Below are 16225 nucleotides of genomic sequence, written 5' to 3' on the forward strand. Positions count from 1 at the left end.
TATATATTTACATTGGGAGTGGGAAATCTCAGGTACATGTCTGGTTTGTGCCTCCAACATATTAAAGGTAAAAAAAAAATACCCCAAAGCCTTAGGCTGGGGTCACATTGCGTTTTGGTCAGAGCGCTAAGGCTAGGGTCACATTGCGTTAGTGCAATCCGTTTAGCGCTAGCGCTAGCGGATTGCGCTAACGCAATGTTTTTAAAGGGTCGCGTTTCGGGGTCGCGTTAACGTCCCCGCTCTCGCAGATCCCTGATCTGCGAGAGCGGGGAACGGACCTCGGGCGCGCCGCGGACGCTGCAAGCAGCGTCCGAGGCGCGCTACAAAAGACCGGCGCGTCGCTAGCGCGTGCCGAAAATGACACGCGCTAGCAATGCGCTGGTACATTGCGGGCAATGGGAGCGCTAACGGACGCGTTGCATGGCGTTAATTTCGCCGTGCAACGCTGTCCGTTAGCGCTCTGACCAAAACGCAATGTGACCCCAGCCTAACGGACAGCGTTGCACGGCGAAATTAACGCCATGCAACGCGTCCGTTAGCGCTCCCATTGCCCGCAATGTACCAGCGCATTGCTAGCGCGTGTCATTTTCGGCACGCGCTAGCGACGCGCCGGTCTTTTGTAGCGCGCCTCGGACGCTGCTTGCAGCGTCCGCGGCGCGCCCGAGGTCCGTTCCCCGCTCTCGCAGATCGGGGATCTGCGAGAGCGGGGACGTTAACGCGACCCCGAAACGCGACCCTTTAAAAACATTGCGTTAGCGCAATCCGCTAGCGCTAGCGCTAAACGGATTGCACTAACGCAATGTGACCCTAGCCTAATTACCGTAATCTATCTTTTTAGTCAAACCACTTTTTCCCCTTTTTCTGGACGTGGTTACATTGTGTGCTCATCTGCAGGCTTCTTTATTTTGAGCATTTTTAATCCCCAGCTGTTCAAACATCAGATGATTTGACACGACGGCGATGTTTGTCAGTCGCTTTCTACATCTGGATCACATGTCAGCAGCTGATCTGGGCTGTGGATGCCTCCATTTCATCCGGTGATCATATTCCTCCTTTAAGGCTCATGCGAATGTCTGAACACGGACTGGCCGGCCGTTCTCCCGACCCAAGCGTCACGGCCTCATGGACATATATGAACCTGTAACGTTCTGGTCGGGAGAGCCGCGGTCAGTTCGTGCATTGTTGTCCGTGTTCACACCGATATCTACATGCGCCATTTTCCAAAAAGAATGGTAAAACTTTATTCCAACATCTTTAAGTAGGTGAATACTGTTTCATAGCATTTTTTAAAATCCATAAATAAAGACCAACTATTGGTCTGAAACGCGTGGGGAAAAGAATGCAATTTATTTGGACATACTGGAAAGTGTTGCCATTTTAAAGATGTTGGCGTAAAGTTTTTACCATTTTTTTTTTTTATTTGGAAAACAGCAGGAGCTTCCTTATCCTTGAATCTTCATTGAACCACACTGGGCAGGAATGGCTTTCTCCGTGCCAAGAATTTTACAATATCCTTCTCAGGGGTGAGCTGGTTACTAATTTTTTTTTTTTTTTACCATTGTTGCATTTTGGGATATGTATATTACTGTGCAAAAAATGTAGGTAGGTGTTGAAAAAAAATGTTGCAAAGTAACAATTCTTTCCAAAATGGATGTGTTCTTTAGTTTATTATCAATATTTAAAAGTGAATGAACAAAAGGGTAATCTAAAGCAAATCAATATTTGGTGTAAACTCCCTTTTTCCCGCCTTCAATTCTAGTTTCTTGCATGCAGTTTTTGCAGGTCTCGTCAGGAAGTTGTTCCAAACACCTTGAAGAACCCACCACAGATCTTAAATCCTTCTGCCTCTTCATGTGATCTGCTGATATCAGGGCTCTGATCTTCCAACGGGTGCACTATTATTCAGGCCACTGAAAAGATTTAATATGTTTCTTACTTACACAGTTGGAGGAGCTCGTTTCAGAGTATCGGTGCAGCCAATTTTATATTGACAAGACTGGAAAAATTAAAAAAAAAATCTTCAACAGTTTCTGTTGATCACCAAATAAGTAAAAACTGCACGGCGGCTTCTTTTTAACAGTGAATGAAGTGTTGCCAAAAACAAAATCACACTTTGGGCTTCCTTGGATCTGTCTTGTAGACAGCTTAGAATAAGCTGAGACTCGTCCTCGTTTGCACTCTGAATAGATTATTTATGGCCGCTTACATGGCTTTTAAAGCAGCAAAATAAGAGTAAAGGTAACTTGTCCTCAACTGCTAATACTACCAATGCAATAAAAGTCTTTTGTCTCACGCACATGAACATATAAAAAGTTTGGTTCCATAGTGATGAGCAAACTGACCCACTGAAGTTCTGTTTTATATATTTTTTTTTTTACAGAAATATTACATTTTGTTCCGTTTAATGACCTTCATAGAAAATCTGCATTTATATTGCAGCAAATGCACGTAAGAAAACCAAACCTTATGTGCAAAAATATAACGTCATACAACGGGAAGGAAAGACTTGCGGTGCTGCGCCCCCTGCTGGCATAACCTCATATGAACTGTAGCGTGAGAAAATATTCAGAAAAATTCCCACGCTTGAGTTCATATGAGGTTATGCCAGCAGGGGGCGCAGCAGCGCAAGTCTACGATGCTAAGTTCCCCTGCTTCCCATTCATTCTCCAGTTTTTACAGGCAGGGGCGGCTGCATTAGCAGGCTCCTGCTTGTAAAATTATTTAACCCCTTCAGATGGATTTACAGCGTGGGACATGACTGTAACGGCGGAAAGGTGTGGGATATTGTTGTTTTTTAATTTTTCCTTTTTTACAGAACGAGGGTCATCATTCGGATTGAGAGTATAATAAACTATTACAACACCCTGTGAAATACTTTTTCCTAATGTGTGTGTGTGTGTTTTATTAACCATTTATTACTATTGCATTAATAATGGATAGATGTCTTATTGACACCTCTCCATTATTAATCAGGCTTAATGTCACCTTACAATAGCAAGGTGACATTAACCCTTTATTACCCCATATCCCACCACTACTCGGGAGTGGGAAGAGAGTGGCTAAGTGCCAGAATAGGCGCATCTTACAGGTGTGCCTTTGCTGGGGTGGCTCTCATATCCTGCTCATATCAAGACTACCTCTTGAAGCTCATCAAGAGAATGCCAAGAGTGTGCAAAGCAGTCATCAAAGCAAAAGGTGGCTACTTTGAAGAACCTAGAATATAAGACATATTTTCAGTTGTTTCACACTTTTTTGTTAAGTATATAATTCCACGTGTTAATTCATAGTTTTGATGCCTTCAGTGTGAATTTTCTTAGTCATGAAAATACATAAAAATCTTTAAATGAGAAGGTGTGTCCAAACTTTTGGACTGTACTGCATGTATGTGTGTGTGTGTATATATATATATATATATATATATATATATATATATATATAATGTGTCTCACTGACGGAGGTTTACATGCGTAAAATACGCTGCCACACCCTGCCTATGGATGACATACGCATCACTGTTTTGGGATCATTTCTGCGTATTGCGCATGTAAAATACAGACCGTATTTCCCTACACCTAGTGTGACGCCGGCCCGAATGTACAATCATGGCCAAAAGTATTGACACCCCTGCAATTCTGTCAGATATGTCCTAAAGCCAAATTGGATATAATTCCACACCAAACATAAAAAAGGGGGTGGACAAAAGTATTGCCACTGTTTGAAAAATCATGTGATGCTTCTCTAATTTGTGTAATTAACAGCACCTGTAACTTACCTGTGGCACCTAACAGGTGTTGACAATAACTAAATCACACTTGCAGCCAGTTGACATGGATTAAAGTTGACTCATCCTCTGTCCTGTGTCCTTGTGTGACCACATTGAGCATGGAGAAAAGAAAGAAGACCAAAGAACTGTCTGAGGACTTGAGAAACCAAATTGTGAGGAAGCATGAGCAATCTCAAGGCTACAAGTCCATCTCCAAAGACCTGAATGTTCCTGTGTCTACCGTGCGCAGTGTCATCAAGAAGTGTAAAGCACATGGCACTGTGGCTAACCTCCCTAGATGTGGACGGAAACGAAAAATTGACAAGACATTTCAACGCAAGATTGTCCGGATGTTGGATAAAGAACCTCGACTACCATGCAAACAAGTTCAAGCTGCCCTGCAGTCCGAGGGTACAGTAGTGTCAACCCGTACTATCCGTCGGCGTCTGAATGAAAAGGGACTGTATGGTAGGAGACCCAGGAAGACCCCACTTCTTACCCCGAGACATAATGCCAGGCTGGAGTTTACCAAAACTTACCTGAAAAAGCCTAAAACAATTTGGAAGAATGTTCTCTGGTCAGATGAGACAAAAGTAGAACTTTTTGGGCAAAGGCATCAACATAGAGTTTACAGGAGAAAAAAAGAGGCATTCAAAGAAAAGAACACGGTCTCTACAGTCAAACATGGCAGAGGTTCCCTGATGTTATGGGGTTGCTTTGCTGCCTCTGGCACTGGACTGCTTGACCGTGTGCATGGCATTATGAAGTCTGAAGACTACCAACAAATTTTGCAGCATAATGTAGGGACCAGTGTGAGAAAGCTGGGTCTCCCTCAGAGGTCATGGGTCTTCCAGCAGGACAATGACCCAAAACACACTTCAAAAAGCACTAGAAAATGGTTTGAGAGAAAGCACTGGAGGCTTCTAAGGTGGCCAGCAATGAGTCCAGACCTGAATCCCATAGAACACCTGTGGAGAGATCTAAAAATGGCAGTTTGGAGAAGGCACCCTTCAGATATCAGGGACCTGGAGCAGTTTGCCAAAGAAGAATGGTCTAAAATTCCAGCAGAGCTTTGTAAGAAACTCATTGATGGTTACCGGAAGTGGTTGGTCGCAGTTATTTTGGCTAAAGGTTGTGCAACCAAGTATTAGGCTGAGGGTGCCAATACTTTTGTCTGGCCCATTTTTGGAGTTTTGTGTGAAATGATCAATGTTTTGCTTTTTGCTTCATTCTCTTTTGTGTTTTTTCATTTAAGACAAATTAAATGAAGATAATAATAATACCAAAGAATTTGTGATTGCAATCATTTTCAGGAAGAAACTGAGTATTATCTGACAGAATTGCAGGGGTGTCAATACTTTTGGCCATTACTGTATGTGGACCTGTGATATCTCTGACAATCCTTAACCCTTGCAGTCCTGTGGATGGTTATTTCTCTACTCTCTTGCTACTTTGTGACCCCGGCCTAACATTAATATTTCTCAAAAAAAATGCAACATTTACCTGTGAAAGTCTAACAGATCTAATAAGTTAGTGTCATTTATAGAGTAGAATGACATTTTGTTTTTCATGAGACATTTGTTCTTTCTTCTGTGTTCTTTCTCTTTTAATGTGACATTATCCTGAATTTTCAATACAAAAAAAGGACTATTATTATGGTTGATTTTAAAGAGCTTTTTTTTTTCATTATTTTTTTTATTTTATTTTTTGTCTTGCATGTCTATCCAGTTATTGTATATACCCTCCTTGTATAGGGGTAAGCGCTGGGCGGATCACCTGCTGCTACCACTGAAGAGGGCACCATTGGACATCTGCTACTTGCTCTCCTGATCCAGAACCTCATGTTCTTGGCATTCCTAGTGGCTAAACTCTTGTAAAAATTCTTTGCAGTTAACTATTTGGGATGATTATATGATGTACTCTGAGCTCTATATGGAATTCCATATTGGTGTTAATTGGAATTACTGGCAAGGTTGGTGCAAAATTTTCCCTTTGCTAGAAGTTAATGTGCAAGCCCCTTAAAACTGGCCGTGCACGTGGAGCGCTATCGGCAGAGGATACAAAGATGCAGAGATGGTGACTACACCTGCACCCCTCTACTGTTACAAGTTTTTAAATTAGGAGCCCTGTAGCTTCAGGTTGCGCTTCTGAATGTGTGGTCAATGCCCGTGACCTCTGGCACATGCGCTGTAAAGTTAGATGAGTTAGGTGTACTGGCCTTTGTTTGGTTGTGTTGGATGCCGCCATAACTGGGTTAGAATGATGTATCTGAAATCTCGGCTTGTTCCATGCTCCTCCATATTCCGCCTCTTGTTCCTCCATGTTCCGTCCTGTTAGTCAAGCTTGGTGGAGCACGGAACAAGAGGCGGACATATCCTTGGTACAACCTGTGTATCCACCAGGGTTGGACTGGCCCACCAGTGAACCGGAGAATCCTCTGGTGGGCCCTAACTTCTCCTTCAGGAGATTACATAGTGCAAACCTGCCGCTGCAATTTGGCTCTTGAGTGGGGAAGAAAGGTGGGCCCTCAGAATCAAGTCCTCTGGTGGGTCCAATGTTCTTCAGCCTGACACTGGTAGCTGCAGAGGGGTCCAGGAGGTAAGGGGTCCACTTGGACCTCCAAAACATGTGGAATTGTGCATTATGATGAGTTATTGGATTGCAAGGGGCCCATATATTGTCCTTGCACGAGGGCCCTTTTTTGCCCATGTCTGACCTGCATGGAACTGAGTGACTCTTCACCTGAATACCACCGCCCATAGGACTGTAGTTCACATAGCGCATACGTTATATTGTAAGGTATGCACAATACTAAAATGCGGTTTTCATACAGGAAAAGTTTGGGAAAGCTTTTGTAAAGCCGTATGGTAGTGGTTAGGAGAGCGAAAATCAAATTCTAGGTTCCTTTTAACCTAAGACCACATTCACACGTTCCTTTTTATCCTGCGGGTTCTCCCGCAGCGGATTTGATAAATCTGCAGGGCAAACCCGCTGCGGTTATCCCTGCAGATTTATCGCGGTTTGTCCTGCGGGTTCCGCTGCGGGATTTACCCCTACTATTGATGCTGCATATGCAGCATCAATAGTAGTGTTAAAAATAATAAAATCATGATGATATACTCACCCTCTGACGTCCCGATCTCCTGGGCGCTGCAGGCGGCGGTCCAGTTCCAAAGATGCTGTGCGACCGGGACCTTCGGTGACGTCACGGTCATGTGACCGCGACGTCACCGAAGGTCCTGGTCGCATAGCAAACCTGAGACCGGACGGCCGCGTGCAGCGCTGAGACTTCAGAGGTGAGTATAACATTATTTTTTATTTTAATTCTTTTTTTTTAATACAAATATGGTTCCCGGGGCCTGGAGGAGAGTCTCCTCTCCTCCACCCCGGGTATAACCCGCACATTATCCGCATTACTTCCTGCATGGTGGGCACAGCCCCATGCGGGAAGTAAGCGGATCAATGCATTTCTATGGGTGCAGAATCGCTGCGATTCTGCACAAAGAAGTGACATGGTCCTTCTTTTTTTCCGCAGCATTTCAGCGCGTTTTTTTTTCGGGTTTTTCCGCATCATGTGCACTGCGGTTTCTGTTTTCCATAGGGTAACATTGTACTGTACACTGCATGGAAAACGGCTGCGGACCCGCAGCGGCAAAATCGCCGCGGTTCCGCAGTAAAAACCGCATAGTGTGAACATGGCCTAATAGTTGTGTGAATAAAATCAGGGGATTCTAAGCTCTGTCCAAATATATTTTAGGGAATGCTCATTAACCCACAATTTAGTCAACAATTAGCCATCAATGTGTATCCTGTACGATTCTATTCTCTTGCTCCGTTCTTCTGCCCTCCCAAATAAAGTTTGTATGCATTTTTTTTCCACCCTCCATCCCCTAATTCAGATCCAGATTTGCCATCTGTTAGAATAAGAGGTCGGGTTATTTGTTGCTGGCTGTAAATGGCTCATCGGGGCGCCCAGTCGCCAATTGTACAAAGTGTGTGTGTCTGGGAGATAAGGGCAGCTCGGCAGAGGAGACACTTATTTTTTTTTTTTCTCTTGTTGAGTTTATCTTCAAAAGACCAGGTGCCATGTAGACCGCCGGAGCCGACACATCTCTGTAGCGAGAGACAAAGAGCATTCGTTATTATTCTTATTGTAACATTGTTTTTTTGCAGCCAAAATATTACCAATATAGTCTTATGCAGAAGTATCCATTCCCTCTGTTAATGCAAACTCTGCATTTGTAATATACACTGCTCAAAAAAATAAAGGGAACACTTAAACAACAGAATATAACTCCAAGTAAATCAATCTTCTGTGAAATCAAACTGTCCACTTAGGAAGCAACACTGATTGACAATCAATTTTACATGCTGTTGTGCAAATGGAATAGACAACAGATAGAAATTATTGGCGATTATCAAGACCCCCTGAATAAAGGAGTGGTTCTGCAGGTGGGAACCACAGACCACATCTCAGTACCAATGCTTTCTGGCTGATGTTTTGGTTACTTTTGAATGTTGGTTGTGCTTTCACACTCGTGCTAGCATGAGACGGACTCTACAACCCACACAAATGGCTCAGGTAGTGCAGCTCATCCAGGATGGCACATCAATGCGAGCTGTGGCAAGGTTTGCTGTGTCTGTCAGCGTAGTCTCCAGAGGCTGGAGGCATTAGTAGGAGACAGGCCACTACACCAGGAGACGTGGAAGAGGCTGTAGGAGGCCAACAACCCAGCAGCAGGACCGCTACCTCCGCCTTTGTGCAAGGAGGAACAGGAAGAGCACTGCCAGACCCCTGCAAAATGACCTCCAGCAGGCCAAAAATGTGCATGTGTCTGCACAAACGATTAGAAACCGACTCCATGAGGATGGTCTGATTGCCCGACGTCCACAGATGGGGGTTGTGCTCACAGCCTAACACCCTGTAGGATGATTGGCATTTGCCACAGAACACCAGGATTGGAAATTTGCCCCTGGTGCCCTGTGCTCTTCACAGATGAAAGCAGGTTCACACTGAGCACGTGACAGATGTGACAGAGTCTGGAGACACCGTGGCGAGCGATCTGCCTGCAACATCCTTCAGCATGACTGGTTTGGCAGTGGGTCAGTAATGGTGTAGGGTGGCATTTCTTTGTAGGGCCGCACAGCCCTCCATGTGCTCGCCAGAGGTAACCTGACTGCCATTAAGTACCGAGAGGAGATCCTCAGCCCCCTTGTGAGACCATATGCTGGTGCAGTTGGTCCTGGGTTCCTCCTAATGCAGGACAATACCAGACCTCATGTGGCTGGAGTGTGTCAGCAGTTCCTGCAAGATGAAGACATTGAAGCTATGGACTGGCCCGCCCGTTCCCCAGACGTGAATCCGATTGAGCACATCTGGGACATCATGTCTCGCACCATCCACCAACGTCACTTTGCACCACAGACTGTCCAGGAGTTGAAGGATGCTTTAGTCCAGGTCTGGGAGGAGATCCCTCAGGAGACCATCCGCCGCCTCATCAGGAGCATGCCCAGGCATTGTAGGGAGGTCATACAGGCACGTGGAGGCCACACACAATACTGAGCATCTTTTCCTTGTCATGAGGCATTTCCACTGAAGTTGGATCAGCCTGTAATTTGATTTTCCACTTTGATTTTGAGCATCATTCCAAATCCAGACCTCCATGGGATATTCATTTTGATTTACATTGATAATTGTTATGTTTTATTGTTCTGAACACATTCCACTATGCAATGAATACAAATTTGCAACTGGAATATTTCATTCAGAGATATCTAGGATGTTGTATTTTAGTGTTCCCTTTATTTTTTGAGCAGTGTACTTTCTGAATTAACGTATATCCATATCGATTGCGGCTCTTGCGATGGGTGATATGACCCTTGCTCCCCTCTGATGGGGACATGCCAATATTACCCGGTCCACTATCTAGTGCCAACTGGGCCAATCTCTAGAATATTCACCTTTTTCCTCTTCTTTATATTCTGTTACTTTTTCTTTTTTTTATGCTATTATTTTATTTCTTGACATTTCCGATTTCAATACAGCTCCTGATGGACCCAATATTTTTGGCTCCTTTTTTCACTTCTTCTGTCATCCTGGCATCATTAAGATGCTATGGAAAAGTCTTTTCTGTGGCTGCTAATTGCTGCGTTTATTCACTGGATCTGTATGAATCATTCTGCTTCAACTCCTCGCAAATGTATCGGATGATTAGCAAAACGACTTTTCATCAAAGCTCCGTTTGACCTCTGCCGCAATTCAGAGGGACCTTTACAACTTCTGAAAGGGCAGATGAGCAGCGGGAATCTGCTGCTTTTAGGTTCTTCTATGGGAGACACTAAAACTAGATGAGGATTTTATTATTTTATGGTTTTGGAGTTTATCGTTTTCAGATAATTTGATTCCTATAAATTTCTAAATGCAACGATAAAAGGAGAACTGTGGTCTCTTTTACCCTTTTGGTATTTTGGAAAGTTATCATGTTTATTTTTATTTTTTTTTTAATCATCATAAAAATGAAGTTCTCTGGGACTCCAACAGTAATTGCTGGGGGTCCTACAATGATTGTTTGGGGTCATGCCTGGAATTTCCAGTAGACCAAGTAGAAAAAATTTTCATATCTGTGGATGTTAATACACTTTTTTTTTCTTTTTTTAAGCATGGGGCATGTCTGGGTGTTTACAGACCCCTCTAGTAAAAATGAATTTGATTTGTTTTTCATCCTTTTTTTTTTTAACAAAGTATTAGGTTTTAGATAATACTTTAAACATTCAACATTGGAAATGTTTGTTTATCTTGCTTCCTGTTTTGTTTTATTTGTATCAGATCCAGTTTTTTTTTATTGGAGATGTTACAAACATGACGGCTAGACATGAGAAGATCCATACGTACTGATCTCAAGAAGAACTGTATGCATTTCTCTCCGCAGCTCCCCCTAGTGGTGGCTGTATGGACCTAGAATTATATCAATAAACTCTTGTCTTCGCAGAGGAATTTTGTATCAGACAAACTGAGGTCTAAGCTGTAGGCTACTTCCCACGGTGCAAAAAAAAAAAAAATCAACATCCTTTTACAGTCCTAAGAATAATGTATGACATTTTAATAGAACCGCGTCCACATGCTACAAAATATATCTGCAGGGTAAATTGACTGAAGCTGTGGGTTTAAGATCCTCAACAGGTTAATTTATGCTGCACTTGTAGGTGCAAACTTCACCTTTTTCAATGCAAATGTGCTGCTGTAAGAGGTGTTGTGGGGTCCGTAGTGGAAATGCTACATGCGAATTTAGGCTTTTAAAGATTTTTATATTGAAGTTAGTTTTGATGACACTTTACAGAATATATTCTAGACCTACATGAATAACAATCTGCTAATCTTGCCATACAAAACAAATTCTTTGACTCTGGGAACCTCCCAAAACTTGGACATGGATGGGCTTCAGAACGTAGTATATTTTTTAAGTAGTTCTTATCAATTTGTTTTTAGGCTGCTTTTTAGCTCTGCATAATCAGGATTTATCATTGGAAGCGTTGATTTAGGCCGGTTTCACACATCTTGATATTTCCGGTACCAAAAAACTACCGGAGATATGTGTCCGTGTGTAATACCTGCAGCACACGGTGATCTATGGTGAACTCACTCAGCTGAACTCGGTGACTTTTTCCCATGGTGCTGAGGTCACCGCAGTTCAGCCTGGCTGGGAACGCAGCCTCAGTGACCGGCGATAACCTTGATGACGTCACCACTAGTCACTGATACTGCGCTCGCAGCAGCTCATTCACCAGTGGTTCTCAAGTTGTGACATCAACCCCATAAATATGAACCCCACTTGCAACCGCTACAGGTCAAGTGGGAAGAGCCGGGCAAAGTGCCAGAATTAGCACATCTAATAGATGCACCGCTTCTGGGTGGCTGCGAGCTGCTATTTTTCGGTTGGGGGGTCAATATCCATGGACCCTTACCAGTTTGAGAATACCAGCCCCCAGCGGTCTGCTTTAGCAAGGCTGGTTGTCAAAAATTTATGTGTGTTGAGAGGGGCACACCTTTTTTAAATTATTTAAATAATTAAAAAAAAAAACAGCATGGGGACCCCTCTATTCTTGATAACCAACCTTTCTGAAGCTGATAGCTGAGGGTTGCAGCTCCCAGCTGTGAGTTTTGCCTGGCTAGTTATAGAAAATAGAGGGGAACCCACACTGTAGTTTATGTATTCTCCCATCAGCCGGCACCTGCTTTCACTGGTATTAGCAACAGCAGGTGTAGTCTGATGAGAGTAGTAGTCTCATCAGCTGCCACCTGCTCTGACTGGTATTAGCGACAGCAGGTGTAGTCTGATGAGAGTTGTAGTCCCATCATCCGCAGCCTGCTCTCGCTGTTATCAGTTGAACTTTACACTCATCATTCTCCCCTGATCGCCGGTAGAGCAGGGGAGAATGATGAGAGCCGTCTTTAGTACCCAGCACTGGGGAACAGCGCTTACTGTACCGCTGCTTCCCAGGTGCTGGAATGTGTCACACGGAGGACATCCCTGTGTATCATCTGTGTGCAGGTTTTCTGGTCCGTGCTGCTGTTAAAAAAACATAAAACAAAAAAAAAAAAAACCTGACATGTCAGCATATTTTGCCCAGAGACACAAGGTCCGTGGAAACACACTGACATGTGCAGGGCCGGACTGGCCATCTGGCAAATGCCAGAAGGGCCTGTCTTGTCATGGGCTGCCTTGTCTGCTACGTTGTTGACAGAATCGGTGTTCTCAAGATACCCATACTATTAAGAGTTGTGATGGATCACAAAGTCGCTGACTCTGTCACTTACCCCACCAGGCCACGGGTATCATTAGACATATTGGTCTTGTAGTAAATCTTCCTTTCCTCCATCCAGGGTAATATTAGTAACATATCCCATCTGGTTCTTGAGGACGGGGACAACATGGGCCTGTGTGATTTCAAATGCCAGGACTGAATTTCAGCCCCAGTCCGTACCTGGACATGTGCACAGACCCATTGACTTGAATGGGTCTAGGTGTGCAAGTGTCTCCAATAAGTGTGAAAACTGTCACCACATGTACTGGAGACATGGATGTGTGAAAAAGGCCTTACAAAGTACTGTTAAATCCACCTTTTCAAGATCTGCCCTCCATACTTTACACTGCAGGTCTGCCTGTTCAGTTCATCTAGTTTAAAAGTTGTCCACTTTTTGAGTATTTATTCCTCCCCCCCCCCCTTAAATGCATAGGGTTAAAACTAATTTTTGCAATTAGTTTTTTCAATAAATATTTTGTACCATTTGCCTACTATATCCTCTGTGTTGCCCTGTCCATTGCAGTCTGCAGGACGAGTTAACTGAAAATCCATCAGTGAGCCCATTCTGACAGGAGAACTTGAACTGCCACTTTCTGAGCTCTTCTCATGAACCCCAAAAGGAAAAATTATTTTTATACCCAAATACATGCACTTAGGTAAAAAAAAAACATTGTTCCCAAAGAGGATAACCTCTTTGAAACATTTCACAATTTTTATCTTGCGCAAACATATTGGAATATGTAAACCTACAAATCTGTTTCCGGAATGTAAAGTTTCACACTTCACCTCCTGCAAATTCTTTCAATCCTGTTATATCCCTACTGTGGAAGTTAGGGAATGTTTAACGTGGGATATGACTAATATATACATTTTTTCTTTTTTTCAGGACACAGCTGGGCAGGAAAGATACCGGACCATCACCACCGCATATTACAGAGGGGCAATGGGGTTCATACTGATGTATGACATCGCCAATGAGGAGTCGTACAATGCCGTGCAGGACTGGTGCGTCCTCCTGGTAGCTCCTTCTATTCTGCTAGTTGCCTGTAAAGCCTCATTCACACATTAGTTTTTCTCGTCAGAGTGCTGTCCGTTTTTTTTTCATGGATAGCACTCGTACCCATGACGGTTCATGGGGGTCATTCACATGTCAAATGTTTTTCCTCAGACTGAACGTTCCATGTAAAATCACGGAGAAATGTCTGATATTGATCTGAGTGTCGGATCAAAATCAGCAATGCAAGTCTATGGGTAAGTTCACACAGGGCGTTTTTGCTGCTTTTTTTTTATGCTAATTTTCAGCTGCTTTTTACAGTACCAGCAAAGCCTATGAGATTTCAGAAATCTCATGCACACACATTGGATTTTTGTGTGATCAGTAGTTTGTGCTTTGCTGCGTTTTTTTTGACATAGGGCATGTCACTTCTTTCAGCGTTTTTCTAGCGTTTTTTTCAGAGTTTTCCACCCATTGACTTGAATTGCTGGTGAAAAAAACGCTGCAAATACGCAGGTTGACTTTTCTTGCAGCGCATTTGCTGCAGAAAAGTCAAGATGATGCGTCCATGCAGCCTGTCACCCAGCAGAGCCGACCAGAACCCCATTCACTTGAATGGGGGCCCGACATTACGGTGTTTGACATGCTGTCATATGCATGACAGCGTCGCAAACACCGCTTCTGATCACGGGGAAATCCTCCCCTCCGGTCAGAGAGCCGCTCCTCCCCGCTGTTAGAAGACAGAGTGAGCGCTCAGCTGTGATCGGAGGTGTAAAGTTTACCTTTGGTCACTGGTGTCAGCTGATGGGACTACAGCTCCCATCATCCGACACCTACAGCCGCTAATTACAGTGAGAGCAGGAGCGGTGGATGGGAGTTTTCATCTGCTGCTCCTGTTCTATAAATAATTAAAAAAAAAAAAAAAAAAACCCGGTGTGGGTTCCCCCCTATTTTTGATAACCAACCAGACAAAACTCACAGCTGGGGGCTTCAGCAAGGCTAGTTATCAAGAATAGAGGGGTCCTCGCACTTTAAAACTCACAGCTGGGGCTGGTATTCTCAGGCTGGTTAGGGAGAATTGATATAGGCCCCCCCAGCCTAAAAAAAAGCAGCCCGCAGCTGCCCAGAAAAGTTGCATCTATTAGATGCGCCAATTCTCACGCTTTATCCCTTCTCTTCCCACTTGCCTTGCCGCGGTGGCAAACGGGGTAATGAGGGGTTAATGTCACCTTGCTATTGTAAGGTGACATTAAGCTGGCTTAGTAATGGAGAGGTGTCAATAAGACACCTCTCCATTACTAATCCTATAGTAATAAAGGGTTAGAAAAAACACACACAGTAAGAAAAAAAAGTGTTTTAATGAAATAAAACAATATACACAGTTTTGCCATCTTTATTAGTCTGCCGTTCCAAAGAAGCCCTCAATCTCCTGAAATAAAAATAATAAACCAACACAAATACTCCCTGTTGCGATGTAGTCCAATATAACAAGTGTCCCACGCAGTAATCCATATCTGGGGAGATAAAGTTTACAACCGAGATCGCTGCTAATGCAACCGCTCCCGGCTGTGAAATACTGGGGAATGAGGAGATGCTTCAGTGTCCAGGGGTGATGTCACCGGGCCTGCGCTCCCTCACAGCCTGGCCTGAGGTAGCCTCTGGACCGTGGGAAAATGCCAGTGAAGAGGTTACCGCAGGTAATCTAGCTATTCTATCAATCTATCTATCTACTCATTATATCTATCTATCTACAGGAAGATTTTTTTTCTCTGTGTGCACTCAACTTTATTGGCATGAACAAAGAGAAAAAAGAAATGCATGAAAAAACACACCAAAAACGCAACGAAAAATGCACCATAGAATGCACCTGAATCTGCATTTTTGGCGCAGCTTCTTTCCTGCCAAGAAGATCAGGTTATGCTGCAGAAAAAAAAATCAGCAAAACGCCCTGTGTGAACTTACCCTATGGGTTCGTGACGATATCTGACTGCATTCGGATGCCGTGCATGTGCTGTCCATTTTTCACTGACTGATGGACATAAAAAGCTGGAGAAACCTTTCTCCTTTGTTTCTTCTTCTTTCTATTTTCATCTTTCTCTTGTCATCTTCGTCTTTCTCCTTTTCACTCCTTCCTCTTTCTCTCTTTTTCTTTCTCATTTTCCCTTTGCCTTCTGGCGCCTTTTCCCTTTGCTTTCTTTCTCCTTTTCCCCTTCTCTTTCTTTCTCCTTTTCCCTTCTCTTTCTTTCTCCTTTTCCCTTCTCCTTCTTTCTCCTTTTCCCTTCTTCTTTCTCCTTTTCCCTTCTTCTTTCTTCTTCTCTTTCTTTCTCCTTTTTCCCTTCTCCTTCTTTCTCCTTTTTCCCTTCTCCTTCTTTCTCCTCTTTCCCTTCTCCTTCTTTCTCCTTTTTCCCTTCTCCTTCTTTCTCCTCTTTCCCTTCTCCTTTTTCCCTTCTCCTTCTTTCTCCCTTCTCCTTCTTTCTCCTCTTTCCCTTCTCCTTCTTTCTCCTCTTTCCCTTCTCCTTCTTTCTCCTCTTTCCCTTCTCCTTCTTTCTCCTCTTTCCCTTCTCCTTCTTTCTCCTCTTTCCCTTCTCATTCTTTCTCCTTTTTCCTTCTCCTTCTTTCTCGTCTTTCCCTTCTCCTTCTTTCTCCTTTTTCCCTTCTCCTTTTCT

The 16225-nt window shown here is 43.6% G+C and overlaps 1 protein-coding gene across 1 annotated transcript in view; it reads left to right on the forward strand.

Moving 5' to 3' along the window:
- Positions 1-16225, forward strand: part of RAB3B (RAB3B, member RAS oncogene family) — a 73034-nt gene that overhangs the window by 44469 nt on the left and 12340 nt on the right. The window contains exon 3 of the mRNA XM_069737912.1: positions 13452-13570. Within this exon, the coding sequence (XP_069594013.1) occupies positions 13452-13570 (119 nt within the window). The remainder of the gene's footprint in view (positions 1-13451; positions 13571-16225) is intronic.

Source organism: Ranitomeya imitator, chromosome 8, assembly GCF_032444005.1.
Source record: "Ranitomeya imitator isolate aRanImi1 chromosome 8, aRanImi1.pri, whole genome shotgun sequence".
Taxonomy (NCBI): Eukaryota; Metazoa; Chordata; class Amphibia; order Anura; family Dendrobatidae; genus Ranitomeya; species Ranitomeya imitator.